The 21,469-nt window shown below is 39.7% G+C and overlaps 1 protein-coding gene across 1 annotated transcript; it reads left to right on the forward strand.

Moving 5' to 3' along the window:
* The first annotated feature begins 1,642 nt into the window (after nucleotides 1–1,642).
* On the forward strand, nucleotides 1,643–16,191 carry LOC103113232 (adaptor related protein complex 3 subunit mu 2). Its single transcript, XM_060184070.1, has 3 exons — nucleotides 1,643–1,745; nucleotides 3,199–3,527; nucleotides 15,958–16,191. Exons 2-3 carry the CDS (start codon nucleotides 3,255–3,257, stop codon nucleotides 16,174–16,176), a joined length of 492 nt encoding a protein of 163 aa, XP_060040053.1. The 5' UTR covers nucleotides 1,643–1,745; nucleotides 3,199–3,254; the 3' UTR covers nucleotides 16,177–16,191.
* The last annotated feature ends 5,278 nt before the right edge of the window (nucleotides 16,192–21,469 follow it).

Consider the following 21,469-nt stretch of genomic DNA (forward strand, 5'->3'; position numbering starts at 1 on the left):
ACATGAAGGAAGGACTCTCTTTCCTTCCCTGTCAATGAAATGAATTTATCTTGCAGGAGAGAGTCACAGAGAAGCACTGCTCTACTGTTATGAAGCTTCCCTCCTGAAGCTGGGGACCAGGGGCCTGAATCTAGGTTCTTATACACGGTAACATGTGTGTTCTATGGTATCCCATCAACAGCCTCTTGAATTGCCTTTCTTTACTTATTTCCAAAGTTAGATAACTATCTGCTTTTAGGAAGTGTAGGGGAAAAAAAAAACACATCTCAAATAAATCAGAAACAGAAGGATGAATATGGGATGAGCAAAAGTTGAAAAACAAGATCAGAAGAGAAAACACAAGTAGAAACTGAACTGGAATTGGCGTATTGCACCAAAGCAAGACTCTGGGGAGGGGGGTGGGAGAGAGTACAGGTCCAAAAAGGATGACAGAAAACCTAGCAGGGGTTGTATTGTTATGTGGAAAACTGAGAAATGTTATGCATGTACAAACTATTGTATTTACTGTCAAATGTAAAACATTAATACCCCATAAAGAATTTTTTTTTTTTTTAAAACCACACATTTCAAATAAATATTCATCATGGTCCTGTGTGTGGAGGAGCTCCCTTTCACAATCCATTTTACCAAAGTGAAAACTCAATCCCAAGCTGGATAACACACTAGATGTCATCTAGATGGTCATCTAGGTGACCACCATTGCTACCATGGCCACAGTTTGTAGTTTTATTCAGCACATGCAGTGTGGTAGGCACTGCAGCAAATCCTTTCCACACCTTAACTAAACTGAAAGTTAACTTTATCTTCTGATGTCTTACTCTATACTTTCTGGATCACAATGACACGAATCACTTAAAAGACAGTAGTATCAACGTCAATAGCGCTCCAGTGCAATCTGGAAAGAATTTGCCTCAACGCCCTTATTTTCAGACCAGTAACTGAGACTTTTGGAAGGTTACGTGTCTTGCCCAAAGTCAAGCAGGTGATGTTCTAGCTGAGGTCGGAAGAGCTCCTGTTAGATACTATCCAGCTAGGAGTGGCAAGATAGCTCACCAAACTGGGACCCTAATTTCAAACCATGGCAGCACCCTATGACAGAACTGAGTAGTGCTCTGGATGTATTTGAAAAAATAAACAAACAAATAAAGATACTAGACAACCAATCACTTGTACTTTACATCGTACACACAAATAAAAAGGCGTCTTGTCTGTTTTCAAAGGCACTTCTTTAATGGAGAGTAGTTATGGCTGCTTATGATTTACTATCCATGAAACACTCTTAGCTAAATCGTGCCCTGGATTACAGACTGTTGAACACCCCCTTGCAAGTTGATTTTACCGTTGTGCTTGTGGCCATACTAGCCGCCCCGCCCTAAAGGACTGGATGACACTGCCAGGCTGGGCCACGGATTGTTTGCAGCAGTCAATCAGGACTGCGGCGCCAATCAAACCTTACCCAAGCTTGCACAGAAGCCAATTGGGGGCACGAGCCGGAGTAGGGCTAAGAGCGCGGCAGCAATCAATCAAAAGGGAGGAGCATATCACCATAGTCCAATCAGTAGCCGGAAGACCCAGGTCGCGGGGCGGTGCTGGCGCGAGGCCAGCAAGTTAGCCAATCAGCGGGCGAGCGGTGGCTGGGTGCGGGAGGTGCTGGCGGTAGGGGCGGGGGGCGGAGCCTGTCCGCGCCCCGGATCCCTGGGCTCCAGGAAGAGCTAGCGAGCCAGCAAGCGAGCGAGCGAACGCTGGTGAGCAGGGCGAGCAATCCGGGTCCGGGGTGGGGGCGGCGGCGCGCGTCTGCAACCAGCTGGGGTGGGGTGGGGTGGGGTGGGGTGGTGTTAGGGCGCTCGAGGGTCGGGGCGGGGGCGCGCGGGGCAGACGGAGTCACGGGATGCCGGAGGACGGACCCTGCGAGCTGCGAAATGCTGCGGGGAGAGAGAACCAGGGAGGTGGCGGGCTCGCGCCCGGAAACGGAGGCTAGGGGAGTCTGTTGCTATGGCAACACGTGTGCGTCTACGGGCCAGGCCCAGCCACCGCAGCCCCGGTCACTGAGGGAGGGAGGATGTGAGCTCACCTGAGACCCCCAGTGCTCACCCCCGCCCCCAAGGGTCTCCATCGGCGGGGACCGACGCAGACAGGACCCACTTGGGCAGCCACCTCTCTCCTCCTCCACATCCTGCCTACCCTGCGCATCCCGTCCCTGCGCCGCTTCTTGTCCACGGCCCGAGGGATCAGGCTTGCTCCGGAACACGTGGTACAACAGGCCTTAGTGAACTGACCACCCCGACCAGTTCGCTTCTCATCTCATTCTGTAGAGATGCTGCGCCAGGAACCTGAGACCCTACCCCCTCCTTCCCCCGGAGATTTTTTTTTTTTAAGGCTAAACCTTGGGGATCACAAGTACTCAGGGCTCTGATGACATGAAGACCACTATTGACAGCTTTTCATCCCATGATCCAGAAGTATGCCACATAGAGAGACTCTATTCCATTTTTGAAGCACCACATTAAAAACAAAAATTAAGGGTCATGTTAATTTTAAATCTATCCAACCCAATGTATGTACAGCATTAATATTTATACATAATCAACAGTGAATTATTTGGTTTACTAACCCAACTCGTTTCATATACGTTATTAGTAAAATATCTTGATTTTTTTTTAATACCAAGCCTTCATAATCTGGTTGCATGGACTCACAGTACATCTCAGTGCAGACCAGCTGAGTGCCCCGTGACCTCATTTGACCAAAGGCTACCATACAAGATTGTACAAACCTGAACATTTATTATGTATGTATGTATGAGTTATGGTCAAATACATGAAACTCATTGGTATTCTTTGAAGTCCTTTCAAATGCAGTGAGGCAACAAAAACCTTAAGGCCTAGTCGGTTTTCTCAGGGACCTTCCAGACCAGCTGAGAAATAGGCATCTAAAAATTAAGTTAAATTTTAAATATATTCAATAGTAAAAAAATAAATAAAAATTAAAAAATAAATTCAATAATAAATATAAGTGGACAGTTTATGGTTGGTTGATAAGAAAGATGTCTGATGATTCTTAAGAATTCTAGGGAGGGATACTTCATGCTTTTGTGTAGAGGGTGATGTGAGACTAATCTTGAAAGATGAGTAAGTGCTGGAAAAGAGGGGGATGTATTGTTGTTTGGAACTGATCTTGGCATTTGTTGTTTGTTTCCAGAGTCCTGAGGCTTTCAGACTGGAAAAGACTTTCCTTTTTCACTGACACTCTCCACCATGATCCATAGCCTTTTCTTAATCAACTCCTCTGGAGATATTTTCCTGGAGAAACACTGGAAAAGTGTGGTCAGCCGTTCTGTTTGTGACTACTTTTTTGAGGCACAAGAGAGAGCTACTGAGGCAGAAAACGTACCTCCAGTTATCCCTACTCCTCACCACTATCTCTTAAGTGTTTACCGCCATAAGATCTTTTTTGTGGCTGTGATCCAGACGGAGGTCCCACCTCTATTTGTCATTGAGTTCCTTCACCGAGTAGTGGACACATTTCAGGTGCGTGAATGTGTGGACCGTGTATGTAAATTATAAAGTCTCTTTACAGTTCTATTTTCATTGTGTTCAGCCTTAATAAAAGATTTTTTTAATATGTTGCATCAGGGAATGAACTCAGTGTCTTGTACATGCGCAGTTCCCCTGACTGGACTCATAGGACCAACTTTTTTTTTTTTTTTTTTTTAATATCGCCACCTATCTCTGGATTATTGCCATGCCAGGGTTTGAACATGGACCTCGGAGCCTCAGGCATGAATGTCTCTTGCTTTGTTTTCCCCAGTTCTCAGGCTCAACTTTTTATATGTATTTTTAGAGAGAAGTAGAAACAGACTTAGAGACACTACAGCACTGCTTTATTATCCAGGGAGCTCCCTATTGCTGTTTAAGGAATTTAAATATATACCAGAATTCTGACATTGCTTTCTTCCTGTGTCCTCCAGTAAGATTCTTGTTTTTGTTTATTGAACTGGCTGTGTCAAAAATAAATAGCAAATTACTTATGTATCCGTGGCATGAACAAGCCACAGGACCTGATATGATTGTATAATCTTGTGAGTTCTAGAGATTGGAAATACCCTGTTTTTTAAGGTCTATAAACCGAAGATGTTTAATTACATTAATTAATTGTTATTATTATTTTACTAGAGTACAGCTCAGCTTTAATTTCTGGTGATGTCAGGGATTGAACCTGAGATCTCTGAGATTTAGGTATGAAAGTCTTTTGCATGACCTTTGTGCTATCTTCCCATTCTGTTTAATTTTTTATAGTGAACTTGATGCTAACCACTAATCATACTTTGAATTACATCAAAAAGTGATGAATATGTAAACATATATTAAGACAGTAAGTAGAAAAATCTAACTTACTCATGAACCCAGCTTTCTTCTTGACTTTGGAGTCTTTGTCCAGAACATATGTAGACTAGTGACAAGCTCTTTTTGCTGCACATTATGACTGGAAAAATTTTCTGTAAACATTTTACTGAGGACTGGGAGTATTGTGCAAGTGGTGTGGTAGTGTCTTGTCTTCTTTCTCTCCCTCTCTTTTTCTCTCTATATGAGATTTAAAACACTGAAAAAAACTAGGGGATACATTTTACAAGATACAATTTTCATTTTGAGTTCTCTCTCTTTTTAAGATTTTATTTATTCATGAGAAAGATAGGAGGAGAGAGACAGAAAGAACCAGACATCACTCTGGTATATGTGCTGGCAGGGATTGAACTCAAGACTTCATGCCTGAGAGTCCAATGCTTTATCTACTGCGCCACCTCCCAGACCACACCATTTTGAATTTTCTTTCAGGAATAGATTTCAAGATCTTAGGAAGTGGGGTACAGGGGGAGTTAAGATTTACAAGATTTTTTAAATATTTATTTATTTATTTCCCCTTTTGTTGCCCTTGTTTTTTTATTGTTGTAGTTATTGTTGTTGTTATTGATGTCATCATTATTAGATACGATAGAGAGAAATGGAAAGAGGAGGGGAAGACAGAGGGAGGAGAGAAAGATAGACACCTGCAGACCTGCTTCACTGCCTGTGAAGCGACTCCTCTGCAGGTGAGGAGCCCGGGCTTGAACTGGGATCCTTACTTCAGTCCTTGCACTTCGCACCAAATGCACTTAACCCACTGTGCTACCACCAGAGTCCCGATTTACAAGATTTAAGATAAAAGGGGTATTATTCCATACAGTTGCTACCAGAGTTCTGTGTTCCATCCACTCCATTGAAAACTTCCTTGTTTTTTATCCATCTGGGAGTATGGACCAAAAATTTTTGGGGAGGGCAGAGAGTGGATTACTTCTTTTTCTATCATAGGATTTCTTTTTTTTTTTTTTTTTCCTTTTCCTCCTCCAGGGTTATTGCTGGGCTCGGTGCCTGTACCATGAATCCACCGCTCCTGGAGGCCACTTTTCCCCCCTTTTGTTGCCCTTGTTGTAGCTTCGTTGTGGTTATTATTATTGCCCTTGTTGACGCAATTCGTTGTTGGATAGGACAGAGAGAAATGGAGAGAGGAAGGGAAGACAGAGAGGGGAAGAGAAAGATAGACACCTGCAGACCTGCTTTACCGCCTGTGAAGCGACTCCCCTGCAGGTGGGGAGCCGGGGACTCGAACCGGGATCCTTACTCCGGTCCCTGCGCTTTGCGCCACATGCGCTTAACCCACTGCTCCACCGCCTGACCCCTATCATAGGATTTCTAACTGTGCAGACTTTGGATTCTGACGGACAACTCTTTCCCCAAGAGAATTGCTCAACTTCTAACAGTTGGAGTTTTATTTTTGCATAATTCAGATGAGAAGTTAAGGCCTTTTGGTTTAACTTCTGTGTCAAGTGAAGGGTAGACTTCGGTACATGAATATAGAAATTTGTAATTTAATAAGACACTGATGACACACAAATTATAAAAATTTGAAAACAGGGTGGGGAGTATAGCAGAATGGTTATCAAAGAGACTTTCATGCCTGAGGCTCTCAAGTCCCAGGTTCAATCCCCCACACTGCCATAAGCCAGTGTTGACAGTGCTCTGGTAAAAGAAAAAATAAAAATTTGAAAACAAGTCAGAGTCCTTTCATTCACAATCATATCTATATCACATGTCTAGGATAGTCATCCAGAGAGAATAAAAATATATTTATATATTTCATAATTTCTTCCCCATGGGTAATTTTTGGTACTACAGTTCTGGGGTTCCAATTCTCATGTAGCCTACCATATTTCCTTCCTACAGTAAAATCCTAAGGATCATACACCTTGGTATGTGGAGGAATTAGAAGTAGACAAGTCCTATAGTTACGATTTACAAATAGTTATTTATTTACCCTCCTGGTGAAATTTGAGATCTGTTTCACATCACCATGGTGATATTATGTAACGTGTCATAAGATAGGAAGTGAAAAACTTGTTTAATCTAGCGGGAACCACAGAGGAATTTGGGAAAACTGGGAAGTTGTTGATTTGGATGTCTGGGAATTTAGTACTTATGTTTTTTTAAACATTCATTAAAAATTAATGGAAAAGGGTCCAGGTGGTGGCACACATGTTACAATGTGCAAGAACTCGGGTTCAAGCCCCTGGACCCCACCTGCAGGGGGAAAGCTTTGTGAGTGGTAAAGCAGGGCTGTAGGTGTCTCTGTCTCCCTCTCTATCTTCACCTTCCCTCTTGATTTCTAGCTGTCTCTATCCAATAAGTAAATAAAAGATAATAACATAAAATTAATAGGCACACTTTGATTTTAATGTCTTACGTGGTGTGTGTCCTTTCTGGCTGCTTTATTATTATTATTAATTAATTAATTAATTAATTAATTAATTAATTTGGTACCAGAATGTGACAAGATTTCCAACTATAGAATCACAAGCACTGGGCAGGGGTAGATAGCATAATGGTTATGCAAGACAGACTGTCAGGCTGAGACTCCAAAGTCCTAGGTTCAATCCCCTGCACTACCATAAACCAGAGTTGATCAGTGCTCTGGTAAAAAAAAAAAAAAAGAATTACAAGCACTTCTGCTATAGAAATTAGTCACTTACAAATCTCCTTTCCTTTACACCTGATTTATAAAATCTAGTCATGTATTTATTTTTTAAGAAACTTTTGGGAAGGAAATGTATATAACTTTTCCCCCCTTAAATTCTCAATTTAAAAATATATATTAGCCGGGCAGTAGCGCAACTGGTTAAGCACACCTGGCGCAAAGCACAAGGAACCACGTAAGGATCCCGGTTTGAGCCCCTGACTCCCCACCCATTGCTTCGCAGGCGGTGAAGCAGGCCTGCAGGTGTCTTATCTTTCTCTCCCCCTCTCTGTCTTCCCCTCCTCTCTACATTTTTCTCTGTCTTATACAACAACGACATCAATCACAACAACAATCATTACTACAATAAAACAAGGGCAAAAAAGGGGAGTAATATATAAAAAGGGAGTAATATAAACATATATATTAGCAGAGAGAGAACCAGAACATCACTGGGACATGGGATGCTGAGAATTCAACTCAGAACCTCATGTTTGGGAGTCCAATGCTATAGTCACGGTGCTACCTCATGGTCTGCTAAATTCTCATTTTTCTTAAGGAAGACATCTTTGTGCTTTAAAAACATGTTCCTGCTGCCCAGGTGCTCTTGGCTACTGGAATGCCTTTAATAGTTTGCATTATCTGATATGGCTTAGGTCACATCTAGAGTCTGTTCAACTTTGAATGTCATTCATAGTTTGGATGGCATAGTTTAGATGTCATAATTTGAGGAGATAATTGGAAAACTGCACCCTACTTATAGGTACCGGAAAGCTGCAGCATATTCAAAGAAAAGGCTCCAGAAGATGGGTCACCCGGGATCATATTCAAGGACCTGGATTTGAAGCCCTGACCACTACTTGGGGCACCTGAATGAGGAAGTTATTCAAGTAGAAGAGTAGTACTGTGGCATTTCTCCTCCTAACATTGCTAGATGAAAACACACAGTGACGTCAAGCTTTCCTCCCTAAATTATTTCATTATTCAGGCATTTGATATTACATAGTGTTTAAGGTTTATTTGTATTTATTATATTTTTTATTTTATTATTTTTATTTTTTTATTGGGGAATTAATGTTTTACATTCAACAGTAAATACAATAGTTTATACATGCATAACATTCCCCAGTTTCCCATATAACAATACAACCCCCATTAGGTCCTCTGTCATCCTTCTTCCATCTGTATTCTCCCTACCAACCCACCCCAGAGTCTTTTACTTTGGTGCAATACGCCAATTAAAGTTCAGGTTCTACTTGTGTTTTCGTTTCTGATCTTGTTTTTCAACTTCTGCCTTAGAGTGAGATCATTCCATATTCATCTTTCTGTTTCTAACTTATTTCACTTAACATGAATTTTTCAAGGTCCATCCAAGATCGGCTAAAAACGGTGAAGTCACCATTTTTTATAGCTGAGTAATATTCCATTGTGTAGATATACCACAACTTGCTCAGCCACTTATCTGTTGTTGGACACCTGGGTTGCTTCCAGATTTTGGCTGTTACAAATTGTGCTGCTTAGAACATATGTGTACACAGATCTTTTTGGATGGATGTGTTGGGTTCCTTAGGATCTATCCCCAGGAGAGGAATTGCAGGGCCATAGGGTAGGTCCATTTCTAGCCTTCTGAGAGTTCTCCAGACTGTTCTTCACAGAGGTTGGACCACTTGACATTCCCAGCAGCAGTGTAGGAAGGTTCCTTTGACCCCACACCCTCTCCAGCATTTGCTGCTGTTACCTTTTCTGATGTATGACATTCTCACAGGAGTGAAGTGGTATCTCATTGTTGTCTTGATTTGCATTTCTCTGACAATCAGAGACTTGGAGCATTTTTTCATGTGTTTCTCAGCCTTTTGGATCTCTTCTGTCCAAGTCCTCCCCCCATTTTTGGATGGGGTTATTTGTTGTCTTGTTGTTGAGTCTGGCAAGCTCTTTATATATGTTGGTTATTAAACTCTTATCTGATGTATGACATGTAAAGATCTTCTACCATTCTGTGAGGGGTCTCTTGGTTTGGGTAGTGGTTTCTTTTGCTATGCAGAAGCTTTTTAATTTGATGTAGTCCCATAGGTTTATACTTGCCTTAATCTTCTTTGTAATTGGATTCGTTTCATTGAAAATGTCTTTAAAATTTATGCAGAAAAGAGTTCTACCAATATTTTCCTCTAAGTATTTGATAGTTTGTGGTCTAACATCCAAGTCCTTGATCCACTTGGAATTTACTTTTGTATTTGGTGAAATATAGTGATTCAGTTTCATTCTTCTGCATGTTTCAACCCATTGTTTCCCACACCATTTGTTGAAGAGACTCTGCATTCCCCATGTAATAGTCTGGCCCCTTTGTCAAAGATTAGATGTCCATAGGTGTGGGGCCTCATTTCTGGACTCTCAATTCTGTTCCACTGGTCAGTTTGTCTATTCATGTTCCAGTACCAAACAGTTTTGATGACAATGGCCCTATAATACAGTTTGAGATCTGGCAGTGTGATGCCTCCGGTTCTGTTCTTTTTTCTCAAGATTGTTTTGGCAATTCTAGTCTTTTCTGGTTCCAGATAAATATTTGTAGCATTTTTTCTATTCTCCTGAAAAATGTGCTTGGGATCTTGATGGGGATAGCATTAAATTTGTAGATGGCTCTGGGTAGTATATTCATTTTGATGATGTTAATTCTTCCAACCCATGAACATGGAATATCTTTCCACTTCTTTGTGTCTTTTTCAATTTCTTTGAGTAGTGACTCATAATTTTCAGTATACAAGTCTTTCACTTCTTTGGTTACTCCTAGATATTTTATTGTTTTTGTTGCTATAGTAAAAGGAATTGATTTCTGGATTTCAATTTCTTCTAACTTAGTGTTTGCATAGAGGAATGCCACTGACTTTTGAATCTTAATTTTGTAGCCTGACACCTTACTGTATTGCCTGATGATTTCCAAAAGCTTCTTGCTGGATTCCTTAGGTTTTTCCATGTATACTATCATGTCATCTGCAAATAAGGAGAGTTTGACTTCTTATCTTCCAATCTGTATCCCTTTAATTCCTTGCTCCTGCCTGATTGCTATGGCAAGAACTTCCAACACTATGTTGAATAGTAATAGTGACAGTGGGCAGCCCAGTACTGAGTGGAAACGCTTCCAGTTTTTCACCATTGAGTATGATGTTGGCTGTAGGTTTGCTATATATAGACTCCACTATCTTTAGGAATTTTCCATCTATTCCCATTTTTTGTAGTGTTTTGATCATAAAGGGATGTTGTATTTTGTCAAAGGCTTTCTCTGCATCTATTGATATGACCATGTGGTTTTTGGATTTTGCTTTTGTTGATGTGGTGGATTGATTTATGCATATTAAATCATTGTATATTGTATAATTTATGTATATTATGTATATTTATGTATATTAAATCATTTATGTATATTAAATCATTTATGTATATTAAATCATTGTATATTATCATTGTAATTTATGTATATTAAATCATTGTAAATTATGTATATTAAGTCATTATGTATATTAAATCATTAATATACATAAATCATTGATTGATTTATGTATATTAAACCAACCTTGCATGCCTGGGATAAACCCCACTTGGTCATGATGAACAATCTTTTTGATATACTGCTGTATCCGGTTGGCTAGAATTTTGTTCAGTATTTTCGCATCTATGTTCATCAGAGATATTGGTCTGTAGTTTTCTTTTTTGGTTGTGTCCCCGTCTGCTTTTGGTATCAGGGTGATGTTGGCTTCATAGAAGCTGGCAGGGAGTATTCCAGTGTCTTCAATCTTCTGGAAGACTTTTAAAAGTAGAGGTATTTGTTCTTCTTTGAAAGTTTTGTAGAATTCATTTGTAAAACCATCTGGTCCAGGACTTTTATTTTTGGGGAGATTTTTGATAACTGTTTCAATTTCATTAGCTGTGATGGGCCTGTTCATGTTATCCACTTCCTCTTTACTTAGTTTTGGAAGTTGGTAGGTATCTAAGAAATCGTCCATTTCTTCCCGGTTCTCTAGCTTGGTGGCATATAGTTGTTCATAGAAGCCTCGCATGATATGTTGAATTTCTGCGGTGTCTGTTGTGATATCTCCTCTTTCATTTACTATCCAATTTATTTGGGTCTTCTCCCTTTTTTGTTTTGTGAGTCTGGCTAAAGGTTTGTCGATTTTGTTTACTCTTTCGAAGAACCAACATTTACTTTCGTTGATCTTTTGTATGGTTTTCCTATTCTCAATGTTATTTATTTCTGCCCTAACTTTAGTGATTTCTGTCCTTCTGGTTGCTTTAGGGTTCCTTTGTTCTTCTTCTTCTAGGTCTTTAAGATGTGAAATCAGGCTGTTTATTTGTGCATTTTCTTGTTTCCTAATGTGTGCTTGTATAGCTATGAACTTCCCTCTCAGTACTGCCTTAGTTGTGTCCCAAATATTTTGATAGCTTGTGTCTTCATTTTCATTGAAGTCTCTAAACATTTTGATTTCTTCCTTGATTTCCTCTTTGACCCAGAAGTTGTTAAGAAGTGTACTGTTGAGCTTCCACATTTTGGGACTGTTATTAATCTTTTGTTGATTGTTAAGTGTTAGTTTAATTCCACTGTGGTCTGAGAAGATGCTTGGGATGACTTCAATGCTCTTGAATTGGCTGATGCTGTCTTTGTGGGCGAACATATGATCTATCCTTGAGAATGACCCATGTGGATTTGAGTAAAATGTGTATTCCAGTTTCTTGGGATGAATGACTCTGAAAATGTCCAACAGTTCTAGTTTATCTATCTCTTCATTTAGCTCCCTTATTTCTTTATTGATTTTCTGCCTGGATGATCTGTCAAGTTGAGAGAGTGGGGTGTTGAAGTCCCCTACTGTGACTGTGTTGCTGTTAATATATTGCTGTAGCTCTTTCAGTAGACGTTTGGTGTATTTAGATGGCTTCTCATTGGGTGCATAGATGTTAGTAATTGTTAAGTCTCTTGATTGACTGATCCTCTGAGCATTAAGTAGTGTCCATTCCTATCTTTTTTAATCTTATCTATTTTAAAGTCTATCGTGTCAGATATGAGAATAGCTGTTCCTGCCTTTTTTTGTGGGCCATTGGCTTGTATGATAGTTTTGATTGTATGATAGTTTTCCATCCTTTCACTTTAAGTCTGTGTTTGTCTTGTTGAGTTAGGTAGATTTCCTATAGACAGCATATTGTTGGGTTGTGTTTTCTGATCCATCTTCCTACTCTGTGTCTTTTAATAGGTGAATTCAGGCCATTGACATTTATTGATATCAAAGATTGAAGATATTTTAATGCCATTCTTGTAGAGTTTTAGAGTGTTCTGATATATGACCTATTTATGGTGGTCTGACTGTTTATATAGAAGACCTTTCAGAACTTCTTTCAGGGCAGGCTTGGTGATAGTTGATTTCTTTAGCTGTTGCTTGTCTGAGAAGGTTTTGATGCCTCCATCTAGTCTGAATGACAGTCTAACAGGATATAGTATTCTTGGTTGAAAGCCTTTCTCATTGAGCACTTGATAGATATCTTGCCATTCTCTTCTGGCCTGTAGTGTTTGTGTGGAGAAGTCTGCTGCTAATCTTATGGGTTTTCATCTGTAGGTGACTCTTTGTTTTTCTCTTGCAGCCTTCAGGATCCTTATTCTTTATCCTTATTCCTTTCCAATCTAAGTATAATGTGTCTTAGTGTCTTTAAGTCTGGGTTAATTCTGTTTGGGACCTTCTGAGCTTCTTGAATATTTATGTCTTTGATGTTGTCTAGACTAGAGAAGTTTTCAGCTATTATGGCCTGGAAAATGCTTTCTTCCTCTCCCTCTCTTTCTTCCTCTGGTAAGCCAGTAATGCATATATTGTTTCTTTTTAAGTCATCCCATAGGACTCTGTTGTTGTTTTCAGCATTTCTTAATCTCTTTTTGAGGTCTCTTACTTCTTTTTTAGTTGTCTCTAATTCGTCCTCGATCCTGCTGATTCTGTCTTCAGCCTCATTGATTCTATTCTCTCTGCCCTCTACTGTTTTCTGGAGTTCATCTATTTTGTTACCCTGTTCTGATACTGTTTTAGCTTGTTCAGCTATTATGTTCTTAGCTCAGCTATTTCAGCTTTCAGCTCTCTAATAACCATGAGATAATTAGAATTTTCTTCCATATTCTCATTTGTTGTTCCTGTATTTCTGATTACAATTCTTTCAAACTCTTTACTCACTCCTGTTATTATTTCCTTAGCTAGTGTTTGGATGTTAAACTCGTTATTTTGTGCTTCACCCTTTGGGGGGCTTTTAGCTGGACTGTTGTCCTGGTTTGTTTCTCCATTATTTCTTCTTGTTGGTTTAACCATTTTATATATTATGTTGTAAGTTCCCTATCTCAGTACTTTTCAAATTACTGATCACTATTGCCTGCATTGACTTGGTGTCTAAGTAAGGTAATTAAAGGGTTCACAGTGTTGGAAGTTAACAGTTGTTTCAGTAGTTTTTAATCCCTGAGTTGGAGCTCAGTGGTTTAAAAGCCTCTTTTTCTTTTTCTTCCCTTTAGGCTATCGGAGCCTGAGGGCTTTTAAACTACAAGTAGGCTTCTTAGCTTAATCACTGACTCCTGACCAAGAGATTCTTCTTCTTCTAGCGTTTGCCCTTCTTCCGTAGCCAGTCAACAGCGTTGAGCCTGATGTAAAGTTTCAAGACCTTCTTTGAATCTGGAGAGGTGGCAGTCGTTGACTGTGTGGGTCATAGTCTGTCTGTAGCCGCAGGGGCAGTTCGGGTCATCTCTGGCTCCCCAGCGATAGAACATAGCGGCGCACTGGCCATGGCCTGTTCGATAGCTGTTGAGGAGGGCCCAATCATAACGTGCTGGGTCAAAGGCGGGTTGACGCTTGCAGGGGTCTGTGATGAGGTGTTTGTTCTTTACCTCATCTGACTGCCAACTCTGTTTCCAAGAGTCTGGAACAGAGAAGTTCAGTGTAGGCGTAGGGGACCAGATTGGATGATGAGACGTCAAGCGTTGGACAGAGTGGGCGAAGATATCCGTATTGGCAGGTCCGGTGGAGCGTAGACATGGGAAATGAACTTAGATGATGCCGCATCCCGACGAATATCTGGCAGGGCGATGTTGCTAAGAACTGGCAGCCATGGAACCGGGGTGGAATGGATGGTTCCAGAAATTATCCTCATGGAGGAATATAATTTGGAATCGACCAAGTGGACATGGGGGCTATGGAACCAAGAGATAAAGCAGGGTGTGGCAGAGATACTCCAGTGGTTATGCAAAGAGACTTCCACAGCCCCACAGCTATGCCACCGAGGTATAGGTCTTCTCCTGAGTTCCCTGGTTGGATCTCTGTCCCCTGGTGTCCCTCCCTGCCGCTGCTCCAGATTCTGAGGGCAGTAGCAATGGAGACTCAGAGTTGCACTTGGTGAGTCTCCCGGGATTCCTCTTCTCCCTTCAGCTGTCCCCTTGTTGGTGGAGCAGACTGGAGGTGGTGTCTCAGCTGATAAACTGCAGGACTGTTACCAGCCACTTAATCTCTTCCTAGGCTCCTCTCTGTCACCAGCCACATGTGTTTTCACTCACCGGTGATTTGGTGGGTTCTTGTAGTCATTCTAGTTCTGTCTTGTTTCGGTCCCAGGTGGTATTCCTAGTTGATCCGGGAGACGTATTTATTTTAAATATTTCATTTTAATGAGAGAGTGAGAAAGAGAGAGTGAGACCCTGACAAGAGGACTGCTCTGTGGTGGTGCTGGGAATAGAATCTGGAGCTCAGAGCCCCAGGCATCTAAGACTTTCGCATAACCATTGTACTGCTTCCTCAGCTCATGCTTAATAATGTTTATCAAACACTTTTTCACATACTACTGTGTAATCAGTTCTATAACATCCCTGTGTGTCTGGTGTGTATTGTCTTTATTATACTATTAAGGAAGAGTCAAATTAGCATGACTTAATTTAGTATGGACAGCTAAGATTTGAGCCCATCTTATTTGAAATCCAATGGTTTTAATAGAAACCATATAATTTTATGCCTTAATTTAGTCTTTGGTATCTAGAAGACAAGAGTTCTTTTTCCTTTTTTCAAAGAGGAAAGTAGTTTATTCTTTCCACTAAATTCCAGTACTCCAAGGGCAGTAAAACAATGATAGTCTTGGGTAGGGGCTGGGGGATGGGGCAGGAAAACAAGAGCTCTTAGAATCCTAGAATACTATGAATAGGAACTGATCCAAAGATGTTTTCTGGTTTGCAGGCTCATACCCCTGGCCTCATTTATTTATTTCCTCTCTTGGTTCATCATAGAGTTAAGACTTTCAGGCCCAATATATATCAAGTATTATCAGTATCAGTTTTGCATAGTTGTAATTCTTGTTTGTAAACACATATAGGCAATTGCATTGATTGTGTTGTTTTTAGTTGAGGTGTAATATCAGGTAGCTTTTTGTTAATTTCAGGTGTACAACATAATGAATACATATTTGTACGCATTGCTGAGTAGTCACCACAATCAATCTAGTTAAGATTGCACACCTCACATAGTTATTTTTTCTTTTGAAGAACTTTAACGCTCCATACTCTTAGTAACCCCCAAATAGATAATACAATATTGTTAACTATAGTTACCAAGTTGTACATCACATCCTCATGACCCATTTAGAGATTCAATTTGGTTTTACATAAACATACTAGTTGAATAAAATAGTCCAAAAAGGTTATTTTTTAATGACTTAACTGTGATGTATATAGAAGTTAATGGTACTACTATGTTCAGTATTTTTTTCTGATGAATCAGAACTATAGGTTTGGTTTATTCCCCATTATAGAATATCTTGGAAGCATATACAGACAAAACTAGACTTATTAGACTAGACTTATTCTCCTGGAACAGCCTTTCCCTTGATACAGTCCCTAAGTGGTAACTGTAAGTATTGTGTTTTCATCAGGATTACTTTGGAGTCTGTTCAGAGCCAGTGATCAAAGACAATGTAGTTGTGGTTTATGAGGTATTGGAAGAGATGCTTGACAATGGGTTTCCACTGGCTACTGAGTCAAACATCCTCAAAGAACTGATCAAGCCTCCCACGATCCTTCGAACAGTTGTCAACACCATAACAGGTATGGAGAAGGGGAAACCACAGAAAGCTGCTGTTTTCTGGGTGTGACTTGTCAGCTGTGTGCAATGTTTTAAGCACTTCTCTTTAGGGATCCCAAATGTCTACCTGCTTTACTTATGTATTTATTTTGTTGCGGTGCTCGGACTTTACATGTTTATGATTTCACTGCTCCTTGGAAGACATTTTCTTTTTAAAAAAATATTATATTATGTTTTTGATACAGATGCAGAGAGAGAAAGAGAGAGAGACAGACAGACAGAAATACCAGAACACTGCTCAGCTCTGGCTTATGGTGCTATGGGGGATTGAACCTGGGACTTTGGAGCCTCAGGCATGAGAGTCTGTTTATATAACCATTATGCTATCTCCCCCATCCTGTAAGACTTTTTCAAAGACTTCTTTTTCTAGATAGATGGAGAGACACCACAGCACCAGAGTTTCTCCACAGTATAGTGGCATTCTCATGAGGTGCTGGGCTCAAATCTAGGCTTCACACATAGCAAGACACATGCCCTACAACCTGGCCCCTCCCACTGTTTTTTATAGTCTTTGAATATGGCTTGAAATAATACTTTTTCTGAAAAAGATTTATTTTCTTCCACGAGAGAGAGAATATGCGAGTGGGGAGCTAGAGTACTCTGCTCAGCATATGATGATTGCACCTAGGACCTTTGGGAATTCAGGCATCTTAAGTCTACTATAGGCAGTATCTCCCTTGCACTTGAGTTGATGTTTCCAAAATGGAAAATACCACATTTCTTTCTTTCTTTCTTTCTCTTTCTTTCTTTCTTTCTTTTCTTTTCTTTCTTTTTTTTTTTTTGCTTACAGGGTTATTGCTGGGCCTTGGTGCCTGCACTACGAATCCACTGCACCTGGCGGCCATTTTTTTCCATTTTGTTGTTGTTGTTATTGCTGTTGTTAGATATGACAGAGAGAAGTTGAGAGGGATGGGGAAGATAGGGAGAGAGAAAGACGGACACCTGCAGACTTGCTTCACCGCTTATGAAGTGATCCCCCTCCCCCTCCACAGGTAGGGAGCTGAGGGCTCAAACTGGGATCCTTACTCTGGTCCTTGCGCTTCGCGCCATGTGCACTTAACCTGGTACACTACTGCCTGCCCCCTTGAAAATACCATATTTCAATGACAATAAGGGATTTCTTATTTTTAAAAAATATTTATTTATTTATTTATTTATGATAAAGAGGAGAGTGAGAGAACCAGAGCATCACTATGGCACATGCAATGCTGGAGTTAAGTTTAGGATCTCATTCTTGTAGGTCTATCACTCTAGCCACTGCACCTATTCCTAAATTGTAAGTGGTCTCCTTTAAAAATAAAATGTTTCTGATTACCAAAAAAGTACATGATTAGTGTAGGAATTTTAGAAATACAGAAAAGTACAAAGGACATGAAAATAACACTTCACCCCACCACATTTTACTGTAACACTCTGTTGTGTGTGTGTTTATGTATGTATGTGTATATGTACATATATAGCTTTATGTACTATATAAAATTATGTGCTATAAATAAATATAAACAGGTGGATGATGAAGAGATAGATTTTTTAAAATTTTTATTACCAGAGCACTGCTCAGCTCTGGCTTATGGTGGTGTGGGGGAATTGAACCTGGGGCCTGGGAGCCTAGGCATAAGAGTCTGCAAAACTATTATGCTATCTTCCCCCACCCAAAGAGATAAATTTTTGTAAAGGGTTTATTTATTTACTTTATAAGAGAGAGAGAGAGAGAGAGAGAGGTACACTCCTGCATATACAGTTCTGGGGATACATCCTGGGTTTTCATGCAAGTGAGAAATAAGCTTTATGCTTTATTCACATGCCAACCATGTGCCAGTCAATTTTTTTTTTAAAAGATATTATTTATTTATTAATGAGAAAGATAGGAGAGAGAAAAAAAACAGACATCACACTGGTATATGTGTTGCCAGGGATTGAACTCTGAACCTCTTGCTTGAGAGTCTAATGCTCTATCGCCTGTGCCACCACCTCAAGGCAACCAGAGAATTTTTTTAAACAATTCTTCTATGGACACTATTCCATTCTGATTCTTCTTCTAGCGTTTGCCCTTCTTCCATAGCCAGTCAACAGCGTCAGGTTGAAAGCTGTCAGGAGCTGCTTGTTGCTGGCTTTGAAAGTGACTGGGATCCATGTGGATTCAGTTGGCTAGGAAGGATCGTCAGTTTCCCCAATGAATGGGTACTCACGGGATGCACCACGAGAAGGTCGATCCAATGCATCCCTTCCATTATGATAATCTACATCATATTCAGTATTCATACTCAATTTTAGGCCATATGGAATAAGACCCTAAATTACTTACTCAATTTGTTCTTGTGATGTTTCTAAATTTTTTTGTTCTTTTACATGACAAGGAATTAACATACGTAAATAGAATGATCTATTTTAGTACTAGAAATGGAAGTCCTGGCTTAAAGGACCTGCATATTTTAAGAACTTCAGGGCACTGTGTCAACTTGTCCTCCAGCAAGATTATAACAATTTATGCTTTCAGTAGCAATTTGTATGTACACTAGTTATTCCTGTTAATATTATTATTTTAAACTCTGGCAATTTGTCATATAGTTAAATGATATTATGTTATTTACACATTTATAAGTAAGTTAAAACCTGTTCGTGTGTTTTGTGACTTTTTCTTTCTTTAATGAATCAACATTTTGTATCCTTTTGTCCATTTTTTTTTTTTTTAGTTGAAGTATCTCTGTTTTTATACTAATTTAAAAGGATGTCTTTCATTTGGAGATAATAAGCTACAAGATATAATAAACCTGTACATATGACAGTTTGTAGGAGTTCTTTATATATCTTTAACATTTTGTTACTGATATTTTCTCACAGTTTGTCACTTGCTATTAACATTGCTTATGGTGTTGTTTAAACACATAAAAAGTCTCATATTTAAGCAAATCATTCTGCATCATTAATATTTTACATCTTGGCTCTTTTATATATAAAAAAAAAGCATTTACTAAAGACAGAGAAACTGAGATGGAAGGGAGAGATAAAAGGGGGAGAGAGAGATAGAGAGATACCTGCAGCCCTGCTTCACCACTCATGAAGCTTACCTTCCTACAGGTGGGGACCAGGGAGTTGAACTTGGGTCCTTGTGCGTGGTAATGTGTGTTCTCTACCAGGTCCACCACTGCCCAGCCCCATTGACTTCTTCTTAATAACAAGGATTTTCATTGAAATTTAATACACTGATTGAAAAAACTGTGTTTTTAATAGTAAACATATAGATAATTAGTTGGGGTGTAGTTTTAAAAAGGTTTACAAAGGAGTTGCCTGAGGTTCCAAAGTCCCAAGGTTCATTCCCTCACACCACAAGTCAGAGCTGAGCAGTGCTTGGGGGGGGGGGGGGGGTAGGCTGGTGGGGGGAGTCAAAACAGGGGCCATGTAGTAGGGCACCTGGTTGAGCATACACATTTTCATGGGCAAGGACTGGTTCAAGTCTCTGGTTGCCTCCTGAAGAGCGTAAATAAGCTTCACCAGCAGTGAAGCAGTGCTGCAGGTGTCTCTTTCTCTCTCCCTTTCTAGCTCCCCCTTCCCTTTGAATTTCTCTGTCCTATCAAGTAAAATAAATAGATATTAAAGAAGAGTCAAAACAGTTTTAAAACTATTTTTTTTAAAAAGCAAGGGTGAATGTGTGTCCTATCAAATATAAGAGTTATTATGGGGAGTCAGGCGGTAGCGCAGTGGGTTAAGCGCAGGTGGTGCAAAGCACAAGGACCGGCATAAGAATCCTGGTTCGAGCCCCTGGCTCCCCACCTGCAGGGGAGTCGCTTCACAGGCGGTGAAGCAGGTCTGCAGGTGTCTATCTTTCTCTCCCCCTCTCTGTCTTCCCCTCCTCTCTCCATTTCTCTCTGTCCTATCCAACAACGACAACATCAACAACAACAACAATAATGACTACAACCGCAATAAAAACCAACAAGGGCAACAAAAGACAAATAAATAAATAAATATGAAAAAAAAATTTTTTTAAAAAGTTATTATGAAGTCTAGGTAATTAAAAATAGATAATATAGGTCCAATACTAGACAAACAGATCAGACAAAAAGATAATTGGAATAAAATGGAAAACTGCGAAATAGAAACTTGCTTTCATAGAATTTAATATGAATAAATCTGGTCATATATCAAGTCAGTGGTTCAGGGGTCAATTGTTAAATATTTTAGAACAATCCATTTTGATAAAGTAAGAATATTAAGACCCCTTCTTATTCTACATACACAATAAATTCCAACATCAAAGAGTTAAACACAAATGTTGTACTTCTTAGAAGAAAACAGAAGAGAATGTCTTCTGGATTTCAGAGAGGTGGGTTTTTGTTTTTGAAAGGTGGGTTTTTTTTAAGTATATTTGAGTCATTATTTTATGTACTTAATTTTTAATACACTTGGAAATTACCTTAGTATGTTATACTCTATTTAAGTTAAAACTCTGCTTATTCCTCTAAAATTTAAAATCTTTCTAGATTATTGAACTTCTTGTTTTAAGAAAGTCCAACACTGTCCACTCACTGACCTATCCCCAGGGTGACTTCACTGTTTTAGAATCATATCTTTATCTTTACTAAGTTATTGTGGATTCTTGGTCTGATTTTAGACTTTCTTGCCTGTGTTATCATTCTGCTCTAATTATTATGGCCTGGTGTACACTTTTAAGAAAACATTTATTGCATTTTCTAGTATTCATGGGTCACTTTAAATTTTAAAAGTTTATTTATGAATATGAAAAGTTGAATATTAAAAGTTGAATTATTTATGAATATAATGAAGTCATTTTTCTACACCTGCAGCACTGATTCCCCACTTGTGAAGCTTTACCCTTTCAGGTAGGGGCTCATGCATTCAACCAGGTGCGCCACCACCTAACACCTGTAGTCATTTTTCTAAATTTCATCTAAGTCCAGAAAAAGATATCTGAGACGGAGTATGGTGGTAGTGCGGCGGGTTAAGCGCACATGGTGTAAAGCGCAAGGACCGGTATAAGGATCCTGGTTTGAGCCCCCAGCTCCCCACTTGCAGGAGAGTCACTTCACAGGCGGTGGAGCAGGCCTGCAGGTGTCTGTCTCTCCCCCTCTCTGTCTTCTCCTCGTCTCTCCATTTCTCTCTGTCCTATCTAACAAGGACCACATCAATAACAACAACAATAACTAAAACAATAAGGGCAACAAAAAGGAAAAAAAAAAGATATCTGAGAACTACTTTAGAAAACCCAAATATTTTGATTCTACCCTGATTTCTGTGAGCAGATGATGTACCAATGTGTCCTGGAACCTTACCTCTCCAGAGCC

Source organism: Erinaceus europaeus, unplaced genomic scaffold (genome assembly GCF_950295315.1).
Source record: "Erinaceus europaeus unplaced genomic scaffold, mEriEur2.1 scaffold_719, whole genome shotgun sequence".
NCBI lineage: Eukaryota > Metazoa > Chordata > Mammalia > Eulipotyphla > Erinaceidae > Erinaceus > Erinaceus europaeus.